The sequence below is a fragment of the Podarcis bocagei genome (genome assembly GCF_964188305.1).
Source record: "Podarcis bocagei genome assembly, chromosome: 14".
In the NCBI taxonomy this organism is placed as follows: domain Eukaryota; kingdom Metazoa; phylum Chordata; class Lepidosauria; order Squamata; family Lacertidae; genus Podarcis; species Podarcis bocagei.
Window position 1 is genome coordinate 33,824,117 of NC_138139.1, and position 16,882 is coordinate 33,840,998.

General features: G+C 42.6%; 1 protein-coding gene across 7 annotated transcripts in view; it reads left to right on the forward strand.

Moving 5' to 3' along the window:
• Positions 1-16,882, forward strand: part of USP7 (ubiquitin specific peptidase 7) — a 90,289-nt gene that overhangs the window by 67,598 nt on the left and 5,809 nt on the right. For 5 of the 7 annotated variants that reach the window (XM_081170132.1, XM_081170135.1, XM_081170134.1 and 2 more), the window contains 16 exons: positions 162-271; positions 1,735-1,891; positions 3,240-3,384; positions 3,638-3,768; positions 5,051-5,185; positions 5,303-5,404; positions 6,558-6,663; positions 7,591-7,689; positions 8,141-8,233; positions 8,457-8,524; positions 9,209-9,309; positions 10,957-11,110; positions 11,856-11,923; positions 15,369-15,477; positions 15,568-15,645; positions 16,259-16,359. In XM_081170132.1, coding sequence (XP_081026258.1) covers positions 162-271; positions 1,735-1,891; positions 3,240-3,384; positions 3,638-3,768; positions 5,051-5,185; positions 5,303-5,404; positions 6,558-6,663; positions 7,591-7,689; positions 8,141-8,233; positions 8,457-8,524; positions 9,209-9,309; positions 10,957-11,110; positions 11,856-11,923; positions 15,369-15,477; positions 15,568-15,645; positions 16,259-16,359 — 1,757 coding nt within the window. The remainder of the gene's footprint in view (positions 1-161; positions 272-1,734; positions 1,892-3,239; positions 3,385-3,637; positions 3,769-5,050; positions 5,186-5,302; positions 5,405-6,557; positions 6,664-7,590; positions 7,690-8,140; positions 8,234-8,456; positions 8,525-9,208; positions 9,310-10,956; positions 11,111-11,855; positions 11,924-15,368; positions 15,478-15,567; positions 15,646-16,258; positions 16,360-16,882) is intronic. The other 2 variants (XM_081170133.1, XM_081170138.1) reach the window with 1 other exon arrangement.

Genomic DNA, 16,882 nt, shown 5'->3' on the forward strand with positions numbered 1-16,882 from the left:
GTTGGTAACCTCAGTTCTGTAAGTAAAATTATTGTTTCAGAGTAAAATTATTGTTTCAAAATTATTGTTTCAGAGTTGGTAACCTCAGTTCTGTAAGTAAAATTATTGTTTCAGATGTCAGTACCACTGTTAATGCAGATGTTTCTTCCTTTAACATGCAGGAGGCAGAAAAAGGTGTAAAGTTCTTAACGCTGCCACCAGTGTTGCATCTACAACTCATGAGGTTCATGTATGATCCCCAGACTGACCAGAACATCAAGATAAATGATAGGTAATCAATATTGTGTTATATTAAAGCCAAAAATTAGATACCTGGAAATGCTAAATCCTTATCAGAATTCTAGCTTGCCACATTTAAAATTTATTCTGAAAAGCCAAAGAACAGCAGCAACACATAGCCCAAGGTAACGATGATTCCAGAACATTGACTTAATAATTTTGCAGTCTTGTTAATCATTGTTTGTAGTCTAATCATTGTGTGTAAAAGGATTTATCTTCAGGAAGCACGGAGATAAATCCTTTTTGCCCAGCATTTTGTCCAAATTCCTGTTGTGTACAACACTTAGACACATGTAAATTAGTGGACATGACTAACTGAGGCCCATGAATGTAAACTGGTCTACTTTGAGGAGAACTTAAATCAAGAACAATGCATAAGTACAACACATAGATGTTATATAGTGCACAGTGATATTTGCACTGATGTTATGAAACTACAGGTTTCAGATGCAATATGTCAGCTGCAATTCTTTGCATAGTTACGCATACATAGATTGGTCTAGAATGAGTTGAGGACTCCCAGTGCTGGCACAAGGTGTGTCGTGCCATCTTGTGCCCCTCCATGTTTTATGAAGAGAGATAGCTGAGTGGCACCATACATGTTTTGCATGCTGAGGGCCCAAAGCTCAATCCTTGGCATTTCTAGGTACAGTAGGGCTGGAAAGCTCCTTTGTCTGAAACCTTAAAGAGCTGTTGCAAATCACTATATACCAGGGTTGGGGAACCTGTGAGCCTCCAAATGTTGCTTGACTCCCAGCTCACATCATCCCTGGTCATTAGTCATGCTAGCTACTGGGAATTGGAATCCAACCTCATCTGGAGGGCCACAACTTAGACACCCCCAGTATGTAATAGTGAACTTGATGGAGTTGCTTGATTTGATATAAAGCATCTTCCTACACCTGTCTTTCTCACCTTTGTCAAATGGGGTAAAGATATTCAGCTTCACTCTGCATGCCTTCTGCAGGCTGCTGCTTTAGCTGTTGCAATGCTAGCAGAAGCTAATGCAGTACCAGCCAAAGGTTGGGATGGGGCAGAAATCAGCACAAATGGACACGGAATTAGAGCCACTGTGGGGAAACATCCCTACAGCATTGTGTCTATGCATTTTTGCAATGTTGAATAAAAAGTAATTCATCTGCTCTTGGTTCTCCACTGCATCTTTGCGTGCAGTTATTGGAAACAAGAGTCTAGTCTCAGAGCCTACAAAACTACTTCTTGACCTTTGGCAACACCCCATAGGATTCTTCCTTTGATTACAGAAAGTTTTGTGCCAGTGAAACGTAGCACCTATGAGCCCAGTCAGTGCAATTGATGTCAGAGGCGATGTACTTACAATTTTCCAACCTTTTCTTGTCCTAAGAGTTGTTTGTCAGCATTCATTCACAAAAATAGTTCTTTTTAAAAATAAAAAATAGCCACATGTAACACTTTTTTTTCAAAAATGAAAAACAGGTTTGAATTTCCAGATCAGCTGCCTCTTGATGAATTTTTGCAAAAAACAGACCCTAAGGATGCTGCAAACTACATACTTCATGCAGTGCTAGTTCACAGTGGAGATAACCATGGTGGACATTATGTCGTTTACTTGAACCCTAAAGGAGATGGAAAAGTAAGTAATGGAAAAACAGCCAACCTTTTAAGTATAGCTCTATGAAGATATTGTAGTATCCTTTCAAAAGCCTGCTGAAAATCCTTTAATAGAGCAACTTTGAAACCTTAGCTTAAGGTTTTTGTTACAATATAGGCTTCTAAGAAGGAGAGTCTACTCCAGAGAAAATGTACAGGTCAAGTTCCACAAATACATGGCATGGTTGGCTCACCTTTACTTCTGCTGGTGGGCCCTCCTGCCTCATAGCGTGTTACTCTGGAGGGCCCCTTATATTTGGGCAGGGAGGGTGCACTGTCAAAGAAAGTGGGAAACTGCAAAATCTCTGTGTATGCCTGAGCATTTTGCTTCCACACTTACTGCTCTCCAGAAAATACTACTTGCTGCGTTTTGTATTCTGATACGGCCTATGACTAATATAGAAATAAGATTGATCTGGAGCTTTAGGGCAGGAATGGGGAACCTACTTCTCTCCAGATACAACTGGACTCCAACTCCCATCATCCCTGATAACTGAAGCTTATAGGAGTTGGAGTCCAGCTACATCTGGAGCCACAAGTTCCCCCATTTCCTCTTTAAGATAACTAACTTCACATTGGTAGCATTTGAATGCAGTAAGCTGAGAGGAGGACCAGGGTTATGCTTGTTGTGATATGAAGTTAATCTTGAAGGCATGTTTATGTACCAGCAAGTCAGCTAAAGGAAGCCCAGCCTAGCATTTTTTAGACTTCATATCACCCACCAGCATTCTGTGTATCAGCTGAAGAACCACAGTGAAAGAAACGCTACTTAAATTTGTGTTTTTAGAATCTCAAGTTATATTTCTCTTCTGCTTCATTAAATTCAACTTAAATCTATGCTTCTAGGGGTGGTTTGGGGAAAATTGCAGCTTAATTCTTTGGAGAAAACATTGATGGCTTTTGATGTAAGATGGCACACTAACTTATATTTCTCATTTAAAGAAAACTTTAACTGTTTTGGTTTTCCATCTGACCAGTTCTGTGAGGTATGCAACATTTACCGTTTTAAAAATAGGAAACTTAAGCTAGGAAGGAGACTTTACTGCCCAACAGAAGCAAGGCCAGCTCTCTTGACTGGACCACATCACATATAAGCTGATTTCTCTTAATTAAGACTTAAGGTTGACTAAGGTTTCATGAAAGTTTTGTAATTTGAATGACTATTTGAATAGTTCATTTTTTGTACTGTCAGTTTGTAATATTGCGTCGAAAACAATATCATGTTCTTCCAAGGAGACAGATATGCAATTTTAAAAGACATTTTAGGTTAGATTATACATATGATGCTTAACTCTGTTAAATGTTGTTTGTTTGTTTGTTTTCCTTTACAGTGGTGTAAATTTGATGATGACGTTGTATCTAGATGTACAAAAGAAGAAGCAATTGAGCATAACTATGGAGGCCACGATGATGACCTATCTGTACGGCACTGTACCAATGCGTATATGTTGGTTTATATCAGGGAGTCAAAATTAAGTACGTATATTTTCTTCAGTTCTGGGTAGCACTAGGGATCGTCTTTCAAAACATTCAGCAGACATTCACAGTTAAACTCCCAAGTCTGTATGCATGCAAACCAATGATGATTGGTTGAGCTGGGGTGCAGGAAGGATAGTGTTTGCATGAATATTACATATCAAAAAATCAGGGTTTTCATTGTGCTTGATGTTTTTGTTTGGATGGCAGTATTTGAAAAGGCGCAATAATTGTCACACTTCATATGTTCTAGGTGAGGTTTTGCAAGCAGTCACTGATCATGATATTCCTCAGCAACTAGTAGAACGGCTGCAAGAAGAAAAAAGAATAGAGGCTCAAAAGAGAAAGGAGAGGCAAGAAGCCCACCTCTACATGCAAGTACAGGTAAGCTTTGCCACCCCAGGATCCTTTGCCTGGAAATACATACCAGTTCCTTTTGCAGTATTTGTTGATAATGTTCACATTTGTATCCCACTGTATATGGATGTGAGTTAGGTTAGTCTGAACGAAAGCAGCCCAAGGTCAGCTTCATGGTGTTTAAACCTGAACATCTCCAGTCAAAGTCCAGCACTCAGCTACCTGGTGTCTTGTGCTGATAACCACTTAGAATCCTATTTTGGCATTAAGTGCTTTATAATGAATAAGAAACTGTGTCCAACTCAGTTATCCTCAAAGAGTAGAACCATTGAAATGAATGAACCTCAGTATTGTCCATTAATTTCAGTGGGTACGCTCTGAGTAGGACTAGCAATGAATGCCACCTTCTGCTCCAAACTGACCAGTGTTGTTGGGTTTAAATTGTGGCATGGCCAAGAACATCACCTGTTTTGTGTACTTGCCATTTATAATGGCTAATTGTACACGACACTCTTTTTCCAAGTTCCCAAAACAATGTATATAGATTCCCTCTCAATTCCTTGTGATAATTTTTATTAATATAAGTTAACATTATTACTCTATCTTACGTATGTGGAGCTGCGGCTGAAAGAGAGTGACTTGCCTATAAGAGCTTAGATGTCAGCCAGGAACCTCTAAGTCACAGTTCATGCTTCGAACCACAGTAGTACCCCAGTTTTCACTGCAGATGTTTGTACACTAGCTTGCACTGTTACAATTGTAGGATGCCTGAAAATTTCAGCAGAACTGCCTTGGCAGGGAATCCTTATGTTTGCTACAAGAAATAACCACTTTGTGGGCTGGCCTTCACCGCATATAGCCATAGGATTGTTAGACTGCAGGATATTCTTACTGAGCAGTGTAGGAGCCCCTTGCTTGAGCCTTCTGTACTAAGCAGAAGTCATTGAAAACACATGAGCACAGCTGTGATGCTGGAACCCAAACTGGGTATTAATGTTGGCATAGGGAAACCTGGTCCTTTTGTGCTACTACTAGGATCCTCACACTGGGATTTACATGGGTCGGGGGCATGCCATGATCCTATAAGTCAGGTGTGGAGAAACTTTGGCCCTCCAAACGTTCAGCTCTGCAACTCCCATCAGCCTCAGGAAGGGACGATAGGACTTGTAGCTGAGCTACATCTGGAGCGCCAAAAGGTTCCTCAATCCTGTGGCGTGGTAAGGCCTTGAAGAAAAGAGGCTAAGCTTCAGTTGTGAACTCCTGCAGTTGCTTGACGATTTCAATAACAAATCATGTTTTGTAATTTCAGATAGTAACAGAGGACCAGTTCTGTGGCCATCAAGGCAACGACATGTATGATGAAGAAAAAGTGAAATACACTGTGTTCAAAGTGCTGAAAAATTCAACACTAGCAGAATTCGTTCAAAACCTGTCTCAAACAATGGTGAGCTTTCTGTGAGAGACCTTAGCCAATCAGTTGTGTTACTTTTTATGGAACCGTTTGTAATTCTGTAATGACTGACCTCTTTCTAAATGTCACCCCCCACCATCACCTTTGTAGGGCTTTCCACAAGATCAAATACGGTTGTGGCCAATGCAAGCCCGAAGTAATGGGACAAAAAGGCCAGCCATGTTAGACAACGAAGCTGATGGCAATAAAACTGTGAGTGTGCCGTGGTAGCGGGACTGTTAATTCTAAATTTTGTTGTAACACTTATGCATTGAGCAGTAAAACATGCACCAGTGAAATAAGAGATTCTTTTTCTTAATACATGTCAGTGAAGTCCTGGTTGAATGCTTAATTCTTTTGTAACTCAGGTCATCCAGAAAGCTAATAATCATTTCATAGCCTCTTGATAATAGGGCAGCGTTTCCAGAACTTCAGTAGAAGTGGGATGTAAGGAATTGTCTCATCTGGAGGTTGGCAAGATTGCTGTTCAGATGCCAGAAAGGCATGGCTTGTTTCGAAATGATAGAACACCTATCCTTGCCTCAGTGCATTCTGATATAGGGGTGAGGGTAGAGGTGGATATGCAGCAGGATCTAAACAGAGCCAAAACATGGATCTCATTGTAGAGATGTACTTCACTAGGAAAATGCTTTATCACTGCCCCTTTAGATGGATGTTGTGAATGGCGACAACTTCTATAGCTTTACAAGGGGGTTAGATAACTTCACAGATTAAAAGTTACTAGCCACATTGACTTTGTTCTATCTCCACTGTGGGAGGCAATATGCCTGTGAATACAGGCAGGGCCTCCCCACTTGTGTGTGATCAGCACACGGACTCCTGCTGACAGACGCACCATCTTTAACGCCAAAAAGGGGCCGGGGCGGAACAGGGGAATCACTAGAACCTCCACATAAGTGGGGATTCCCCTGTACCAGTTGCTGGGAATGTTAGTTGGAAGAGAGGTGTGGCATGAGAAGGGGTGTGTGATTGCATGCTTCCCATAGGTATCTGTTTGGCCACTGTGAGACCAAGGTGGTAGACTAGATAGGCCATTGGCCTGATCCAGCAGCCAGGCTCTTGTTATGTCCTGTCACATCTCTATATTTCAGGGCACCTTGATCAATGACTCCGGCAACCTATTTGTCCAAAAGAGATTATTATTTTCTCTAAGTAGCTGTGGGGCTGATGTAGGCATGTTTGTCATCTTTTTATCTCACCCCTCCTCTAAGTAGTCCACAGCAGTATTTCACACTTTCAAACAACCTGTTGCCACCATAACAAATATATACTGAATAAAGCATTTCTTCACAGTGTGACCTCTCCCCTCCCCACCCCAATCTGGTGTCTTTCCTTAACTTCACAGATGATTGAGCTTAGTGACAATGAAAATCCATGGACAATATTCCTAGAAACTGTAGATCCAGAAATGGCTGCTACAGGAGCAACATTACCCAAGTTTGACAAAGACCGTAAGCATTCATTTAAGATGTTGACCTGATTCCTAAGATCCTTGTGGCTACCTTCCCACATATCCAAGTTATTTTTTGTGTATTTGTTATCACCGTTAAAATCACTCCCCTCTCCCCGCAAAATAGCAATTCCCTGTACCACATGGCAAGTTTCTTTTAAACCCGAGGGAAGTTTTGCATGTAGTGTCCATTGTGCTCTGGGAATCTTCCATTCAAGGTGAAGAAGTCAAAAATTCCACTAGGTATATCCAGGCCATTTGGATCCCAGCCATTGGAATGTACAGAAGCTTAAGACTTTTGTAAAAAAAAAAATGCTTGGAAGTGGAGTGTACAAGTTTTCAGGTGACACAAAGTTGTTCTGAGAGTGAATAAATAACTGTCACTTTGAAATTACAGCACAGACTGCAAATTTGCAAATCCCTTTAGGTAGATAAGAGCCTGATAATAAAAACTCTTTAATACTTAGGATAGTGTTCAATGAAGTAGTTCTATTATCTCAAGGACTTCTGGCTGTGCAACAGAACTGCCCATCCTCCCAACCCTCTCATCATCCTGTGCCCCTTTCTAAATCTGTTTTGTGGTTCTCCCCAACCCTCTAGAACAGATTTGGTAGGGCATGGGGAGAGGAAAGGGAATAGTTCTGTTGCACTAAGGCAAGGATGTGGAACCTTTTTTTCAGTCTGAGGACCACATTCCCTTCTGGACAACCTTCTGAGGGCCATGGTTGGCATGTGCCTGTTTCTGGAGACAACGGAGGAGTGCACCTTTGGGGTGTGAAGTCAAACTGTTGGAAGGTTACAGCGCCTGCTGTGGCTGTAGACACTGATATGGGAGAGACATGTTTTGTTGCAGCTGGGGCATGTGAAGGTGTCCGGTTGTGCTGCTGCAGAAGTACCATGGCGTTTCTTCTCTCTGCTCTCCTCCTAGTGGTCATTCCTCCTGTGGTCACTGGTACGGATGCACGAACTGTCTGTCTGTCTCCAGGCACTGTCTGCAGTCATCTCCAAGGGATTCCCACACGGCAGGGTAGATATTGCCAGCCTTCATGTCATATTTGCAGACGTCTTTGTAACGCAGAATTGGTCTGCCAATGGGCCTGGTGTACCTGGGTGGAAGAGTGAATGTAAATTTTACCTTTGTGTACAGTAGGTTCATTTCTGCAGGTACACACCGCTCTCTTATCGTCCATTCAGAGAAAAATGGTATTATCAGAGTTTAAGGACTCATTCCAACTGGGCAAACCATTTTGGCTGAAAAGTAAAACCAGTGAGGGGTGGGGCCTGAAGGACCATATTTGGCCCTTGGGCTAGAGGTTGTCCACCCCTGTGCTAATGGAACTACTTCATTGGATAACGAAGTATCCATACCATTTCCCCTCTTCTTGATTTAAAGAAAGTGTTCCTTAACCTGCACAATAGTAACTTGTCCTCAAATGGAGGCTTTCTTCTGCTACAAACTTTTGTTTCTCAACTTGTAGATGACGTAATGCTGTTCCTGAAGATGTATGATCCAAAGACACGGAGTTTGAATTATTGTGGACATATCTACACACCTATATCCTGCAAAATACGTAAGTCCGCAAGGTTATAGTTGTAAAATGCTGTGAAACTGCATATGTTAGTGCTACAGCCTACCTGAACTCAGCTGGCTGAGTAGCTTCATCATTTTATCTTTGTTGTGTTATAAACTTGAAGATGGAATGTTTAAAAAGCAGGATGTTGTAAGAAATGTCTGTCCCCTCCCAAATTTGGAGTAGTAAATGGTAAATACTCTTTCTTTTCTTTTCCTTAAAGGTGACTTGCTGCCGGTTATGTGTGAAAGAGCAGGATTTCCCCAAGAATCTAATCTTATCCTCTATGAGGTTTGGATCACTTACTATTCCTTAAGCTAGGTCACAATGTTATGGTTGTTTGTTTAGAAACTTTTGCTGAAGTACTGTGTATCATTACAACAAAGGAGTCTCAAAATTCCATGATTGCAAGATAGACACAATGCAACCTGAACTAAGGAATTTCTTGAAAAATTGGAATTTCTGTAAAATTACTTTCTTTAAAATGAAAAGCTCACATCTAACAAAAACTACAGTTTCAGACTTTACAAAATTGTTCCCTGGTGTCAATAATGTGATTATACCCCCCCTTTAAAAATACCATTTGAATAATAAATTTCACCCAGCTTAAAAATACTTTGTGGAATCCAGTGTTGCTCTATTATAAACATCATTAGGTGAATCCTGCCTACTGCTCAGAGTAGACCCATTGAAATTAATGAACCTTCCTGGTTTGCTTCTTTTCTTGTGTAAAAGGGCTGTGTGTAATCAGAATGATGGTTCATGTTTTGGCTTATGAAGCTGAGATGTCATTGTCTGCATTTTGTCTTTGGAGTGTTTGGTGTGTGTACTATTGATACCTCCCCTTGTGGCTGCTGTCACAGTGCACTGTGTATGTATGAATGGAAACAACACAACATTAATTTTGGATTGGAAGGAAATTTGTTCCTCCTTGATGATAACTGTCTTGTGATATCTCTTTCCTTTTTGTCTCAGGAAGTTAAGCCGAATTTAACGGAGAGAATTCAGGACTATGATGTTTCCCTAGACAAAGCTCTTGATGAACTCATGGATGGTGACATCATTGTGTTTCAAAAGTAGGTTATCACTGAGGCTTACTACAATCATTCACCACACAAGCTTTGCAGTGCTTTTTAAAAAATAGAATTGGTATAGAAGTCTGCTTGATAGCTTGAACCAGTGGTCAGGAACTATCAACCCCTCCTTGTCCCTGCACCCACCTGTCCTAGTTAGGCTAAAGTGGAGAAATCTCCCAGGCAAATTTGATTATTGTTGTGTTCAGGGCAGGGGAGCGTGGCTTTGGCGGGTTTGGGGGCAGCTGGAAGAAAGATGGAAGAGAATCATAGAATCATAGAGTTGGAATAGACTACAAGGGCCATCGAGTCCAACCCCCTGCCAAGCAGGAAACACCATCAGAGCACTCCTGACATATGGTTGTCAAGCCTCTGCTTAAAGACCTCCAAAGAAGGAGACTCCACCACACTCCTTGGCAGCAAATTCCACTGTCGAACAGCTCTTACTGTCAGGATGTTCTTCCTAATGTTTAGGTGGAATCTTCTTTCTTGTAGTTTGGATCCATTGCTCCATGTCCGCTTCTCTGGAGCAGCAAATAAAGTGGGGAGAGAAACAGGTAGCAAAAAAGGAAAATATGTGGCTCACCATCAGCTCCAGTACTGCCCACTTCTGATTCTGGCCTCACTCACCCTGGTTTGTGGAATGCAATCCTTGACATAAGGTTCCCAATGCTGGTTTGAACCTACAAAGACTCTGTTTTCATTTGCCACATAGATGATGTAATTTTCACCATAAATGGTTGATTTGGAGGGAGCACTGTGTCAACCCTCTGTTTCCTAAAGGAATAGGCTCATGTATGTTCATATAGATCAGTGGTTCCCAAAGTGGGCAGGTCTTTCCCCAGGCAGGCGGTGGGATTACCTGAGGGGGGCACTAAGAGTCATGGGGGGCAGCAGGGGGTGTTAAAGTTGGGCCCCTCCAAGTGTGTGGATTGATTATTTATGATGGACCAGTCTAGAGCCTAGAGCAAACAGCTTCCTTGCTTCATGTTTAAACTTGCTGCTCTTAATCACTTTCAAAATGATTTCCTTTGGTCATGTTTGTTTGTTTGTTTGCATTTATTATTCTGAGTTGTCACAAGTCACAAGATGGCCAATTATTGGCAATAGCTATTGATTTTCCTATAAATTAGTTACAGTAGGTGGAGGTTTGTGCATATTTGGTAAGAGGTTATATATAAATATTTTAAGCTAATTTTCTTCACACTTATGTTTTCATTAGTAAGACTGTGTAAAGATGCTTTTCATGCAATATCATCTCTGTATCAAGTTCATAAATTTTGTTAAATAGTTTCAAACTGGATTTTTAATAAATGTGCCATTCATTGTTATGGGTTTGAATTTTATTGTGTTATTATCTTCCTTAGTGGGTTGTGCAAACAGCTATTCTGAATAATGCTTTTTTATAGGGTAGGGGACACTGGGCTGGGGAATGGCCCAAAAAGTCTGGGTACCACTGATCTAGACCTGTCTGTGCTTTGTTTAGAAACTCTCTTTATGCAGCACAGATAGCACAGATCTATGCAGCTGCTTTGGATTATTTCTGAAGGCCGCACAAAAAGCTTCAAGGTTTTAAAGACTTCCTGCGTCATCTGAGCTTTTAAACAACCTTTGTGTAGTTAAACCAGCTGCAATCTTTTCTGTTAACAGGGATGACCCTGAGAACGATAGCAGTGAGCTACCAACAGCAAAAGAGTACTTCAGAGACCTTTACCACCGAGTTGATGTCATCTTCTGTGACAAGACCATCCCCAATGATCCCGGTTTTGTTGTCACATTATCCAACAGAATGAATTATTTTCAGGTACAGTAAGCCCTCAACTTACACAGGGGTTATCTTTGGGGAACTTGCCTAAAGCTAAAACAGTGTATAGTCAAAAAACATTGGGTTCCCTAGTAGGTGGGATTGCCAAAGCCTTTTTTCCTGGACGCCTGTCTCCTTTCTGCCTCTTTTCTGCCATACACACACACACACACACACACTTTTTTTTTTTTTTTGCCGAGTGCATAAAGCTGAATGTGCATAAGTGAAATGTGCGTAAGTTGCGGGTTTCCTGTATTAAATATACTCCCTTACATTTCCATCAATGAAATTAGGTGCAAAACCATCAGATTGGCGAACGTCTTTGAAAATAATGCCCCTTTATTCCAGATTGTGGTAGTCACATAAAATATTTCTGGAATGAGACATATGAAACTTGCCTTAAACCAGGCCAGACCATTGCTTCATTTAGCTCAGTGTACCTGGTGGGGTATTCTGACAGTGCACCACCCTTCTCCAACTTGACATGTTATAGTCACCTCTTCCACTTTGTTCTCTCCTGCATGTGTACGGTAACTTCGTCTTACTTAAAATTAAAGCAAACCATGAGCCCCGTCGTGTACTAAAAGGGCTCCAATGCTCATTAGCAGCAAGTATCCTTCAGAGAAAAGTGAGAAAACCTAAGCATTGTGGACTGTTCCCAGTGCAATCTCAAATTCACTGTCTTACCTTTACCAAATACTAGGCTTCTTTCTATTCTGATTTTTTTAAACATTTATTTTCCTAGGTTGCAAAGACAGTCGCCCAAAGGCTGAATACAGACCCTATGCTACTACAGTTTTTCAAGTCCCAAGGGTAAGAAGCAATCATCTGAATTAATATTTCAGCTGTAGTGCCTTTTATGCAGTTTTAGCACAGTACAGTGGTACCTCTGGATATGAACAGGATACGTTCCGGAGCCCCGTTCGCATCCTGAAGTAAATGTAACACACGTCTGCGCATGCGCAGGTCGCGTTTCACCACTTCCACGAATGCGCATGATGTCGTTTTTTAGCGTCTGCGCATGCGTGAGCGGCGAAACCCGGAAATAACGTACTCCGTTACTTCCGGGTCGCCGCGGAGCGCAACCTGAAAATACTTAACTTGAAGTTACTTCAACCCGAGGTATGACTGTAGTAGTCTTTGGGGTAAGTTACTAAAGCCCTAAATCTAAGTTATAGTTCCTGTGGAAGATGTGCCTCCTGGTTACAAACATGTACACATGAGAACCCAGGTCCTAAGCATTGTCAGTGCTGGGTCTGAGAGAATTGGAGAGGTCTTAAGTCTAGGCACAGGGAACTACCGTATTTTTCGCTCTATAACACGCACCTGACCATAACACGCACATCGTTTTTAGAGGAGGAAAACAAGGGAAAAAATATTCTGAATGAAACAGTGGACGTATCATTTTTGTGCTTCATGCTGTGGCCACAGACATGTGATCTGATGGTGAATTTGGGGTGACCCAATGCAAAAATCCTGAGAATCCCTGTGGATCCATGCTTTGTAACCACGTTTTTGCACCATTGCAGCCCCAGGCAACAGTGGGTGCGTGATTTTTTTTTGGGGGGGGGGACAGGCTGTAGCCATGGACATGCTATGTGCTCTGATGGTGAATTTTGGCTGACCCAATGCAAAGATCCTGAGGATCCATGTGGATCCATGCTTTGTAACCACGTTTTTGCACCATTGCAGCCCCAGGCAACAATGGGTGTGTGATTTTGGGGGGGCAGGCTGTAGCCATGGACATGCTGTGTGCTCTGATGGTGAATTTGGGGTGACCCAATGCAAAGATCCTGAGGATCCATGTGGATCCATGCTTTGTAACCACATTTTAAGTGGGGAGGGAAGGAAAAACACAGAAGGCTAAGAATGCAGGAGAGGGCTATAACGTGAGGAAAGGAAGGCAAAAGTTTCCCCCCATCCACCCACCCAAGCCAGCCAGCGTGCGCTCTCTCTCTCTCTCTCTCTCCCTCCCACCAGCATGACAGAAGAAAGCATTTTAACTGCATTAAGAACTATTTAGCAGCGAAACCTAAGCTTTGCCATCCCTTAAGAGGTACAGACACTGTAATCTTCCAGATCGCATGAATTTACAGGCAAAACACTGTTTAAGGATTTCATCCTTTTAAATGGAAGAAAGCATATTTGAATGCTGTGTGTCTCCAAAAACAAAAAGCAGGAAGTCAAATCAGAATTTTAAGCCGAACCTGTAATCTCTCTTCCCTTCACAAACATTGTTCCCTCCGGAGCAGGGAGAGGATAGAGCGACGCTCTGCTCTCCTCTCTACTTGCCTGGAGGGGAGGGGCTTTCCCTGCTCTTTGTTTGGACGCTCTGCTCTCCTCTCTACTTGCCTGGAGGGGAGGGGCTTTCCCTGCTCTTTGTTCCGTTTGAGCAAACACAGCAACGAAACAGAGCAGGGTGGGCAGTAAGACCCTGAGGCAGAATGAAGGAAAGCAGCTTCCTGTCTCACGGAGCTCCCTTCTCCCTGAAGCGCGGTTTGATTTTTGCCTCATTTTTCGGCTCCAGGGACACACATTCGCTCCATAACACGCACAGACATTTCCCCTTCCTTTTTAGGAGCAAAAATCTGCGTGTTATAGAGCGAAAAATACGGTAACTTGTGGCAGGGAAAAGCAGGCTAAAAATAACTACCTCAGGATAAATAGAGTCAAAAAGGTAACATCTGCATAACTGCCTCTGCCCCATTCCTTAGAGCAGTGTTTCCCAACCGGGGACCCCCAGGATATTCAAAGGGGGGCACAGGTGAAAATTACGTAAATGGGGGGCCACAGAGGGAAGTGAGAAGAAAAGGGGGCAACCCACTAGAGGGCAGTCTAGCGCTTCTTTTTGCCACATGCATTTTCTTGGAGCTGTCCTGGTTTGTTTCCAGAGTAAGGGCAATCGCTGAAGCTCCAGTTTTTGACTTCTTGTAGCTGCCGCCAGTGCTGTGCTAGTTGGCAGCCTGGGCGTGACTCTACAAGGCGCGGGGTTCAATCCACCCCAGTGCCTAGCAGATCAGGGCCTTTGGATGCTGCCGAGGGGTGCAGGGCCTGTCGGCAGCATCTGCTTGGCTCTGCAAGGCACGGGGTGAAATCCACCCCAGCGCCTAGCTGTCTGGTACTGCTGACTTGCATCTAGTAAATAACTAAGTGCCTACTCAGAAGAAAGGGACGTAGGTGGCGCTGTGGGTTAAACCACAGAGCCTAGGACTTGCTGATCAGAAGATCGTGGTTCGAATCCCTGCAACGGGGTGAGCTCCCGTTGCTTGGTCCCTGCTCCTGCCAACCTAGAAGTTCGAAAGCATGTCAAGGTGCAAGTAGATAAATAGGTACCACTCTGGCGGGAAGGTAAACGACGTTTCCGTGCGCTGCTCTGGTTCGCCAGAAGCGGCATAGTCATGCTGGCCACATGACCCGGAAGCTATATGCCAGCTCCCTCAGCCAATAAAGTGAGATGAGCGCCACAACCCCAAAGTCAGCCATGACTGGACCTAATGGTAAGGGTTCCCTTTTTACTCAGAAGAAAGCTGCACTGAGTTCAGTGGGCCTTACTCCCAGGTAAAGGAGCCAGGGCTCCTCCAGATGACAAGATCATTTTGCACTAGGTCAGTGAGGACCACTTGCCTTTTAAAATTATCCCATATATACAGAAATGCGCCTTTTTCAGACCCTCCAAGTGTGTCTATTTTCCAGGGACAGTCCCTTTCTGGTAGTGTGGTGGTGGTGGGGCACAGGAAGGAAAAAAGTGCAGAAGGGGGCCATGGTTGAGAAAAGCTTGGGAAACGCTGCCCTAGAGTAACCTGCTCCTGTGCCCTCTCCCCCAAATCTCCCAGTTTTGTCATATATAGAAAGAACATAATGAGAGGGAACCTTGCACAGACTAAAAGCTTGGGACAAAGCACAGTATCATAATTGCATCAATTAAAACACAAAACAGTGATCCAGCTTTTGAGTTTAACAGGACTCTTCCTCAAGTTTTATAGTCAATATGGTAAAAGTTATAGTAGCAGCACTGATAGTAATATATCAATCTTAAGATGATGGTCCAAGAAACTCTCTGCAGATGAATATGAGCCTGCCTAAGCCCTTCGTTTCTCATTGGAGGCCCTCTTCTGGGCCTTATGGCTATCTAAAGTTTAATGGATAGTGACTGGGGTAGGGTAGGGGTTTTCTCAGTTGTGTCACCCAACTGTACAGATTGTGAGCACTGAACTAACTTTGTGTTTCAAAAACCTTCTCTCCTGGTTTTCTTGTTCAGTTATAGAGATGGCCCAGGTAACCCTCTTAGACATAATTATGATGGAACTTTAAGAGATCTCCTGCAGTTCTTCAAGCCTAGACAGCCCAAGAAACTTTACTATCAGCAGGTAGGAGATATTCCTGTCAATATATGGAGGAAGATTCTTTGGTTCATCTGCATAATGACAACATTTCTTTTCCCCCTCTCTCCTCCCTAGCTTAAAATGAAAATCACAGACTTTGAAAACAGGAGAAGTTTTAAGTGCATATGGTTAAACAGCCAGTTTAGAGAAGAGGTAAGTTGTTTTTCCTTGAAAATACTGAACCTAACCTGTAATCAAAGAAGTAGGATTGGAGGATTAGTTTAAATGCATTCACAGATTAAAATTTGCCCCACAATTGTTTCCTGAGGCAGTGATTGCAAAATATTGGTTAGTTACAAAATTCAAGTTCTGACATCCCTTTTTCTCATAATGCAAAAATACAATGCCTTGATATTTCCAAAACTGAGAATGAGTTTTTTCTGTCTAAAGTATTGGTCTTTCATGTCATAAAATTCAGTGCCATAAAATTGTGGATTCCTTATGTGAACTTCTACCTGAGTAATTGCACAACAGGGTTCCAATTTGTCCAGTTGTGTGTCACATAAAGGGTGTAATTAATAGACAAGCTGTGCGTGTTTTGGAGGGAAGTTGCCTATGTTGCAAGCCCCATGTTGAAAGTCATGGAAACAGATGTGCTCATTCATTTTGGTTCAGGGGAGTCCCTGGGCAGGTCTCGGCCCTTGCCTGTAGCAACAAGAACTTTTTATATTCTATGCTTCATTTCCTCGTGTTTCCCATAGCATTTTATTTCTTTACTGATTCCCTTCTCTCCTCCCCCCCCCCCCGACCTTTATTGTTTGTTTAGGAAATAACACTATATCCAGACAAGCATGGGTGTGTACGGGACTTATTAGACGAATGTAAAAAAGCTGTAGAACTTGCTGAGAGAGGTTCAGGGAAATTAAGGCAAGTGTTTGTTCATTTACTTTCATATCACTTTTTGAGAGGGCAGTGTGGGTAGCCCTTATTGCGTGTCACTCTCATGAAGGTAGTTCCATAAAGAAGCTACACTTCTCAGCCTGCTCCAAACAGATCACTGCACTAGTCCTGCCCTGGACACCAGTTCCCTGCTTGTGCATAAAGGGAGTTCTTTGGACGAGGGGAGGGCAGGAACAGCACAGGGTTGCAATGTGTGGGCTGGGTGAGAAGGCCAGCCATAATCCCTTTTCCCTTTGTGACTGCTGTACACGTAAGTAAGGCTTATGTGTGTACCTCAGTGCTTTTTTTCGGGGGGGGGGGGGGTTGCAGGGGTACACATACCCCTAAACATTTTGTGAATCTAAGTTTGGCCTCATTGAGGGACGTTATTTCAATATGAGTAGGGAAATGAGACTACTCCTAAACATTTTTTTTAAGAAAAAAGCACTGGTGTACCTAAACATCTTTACAAAACAGAATCTTTATTTTGTTGTAAATCTGGAATGTTTTC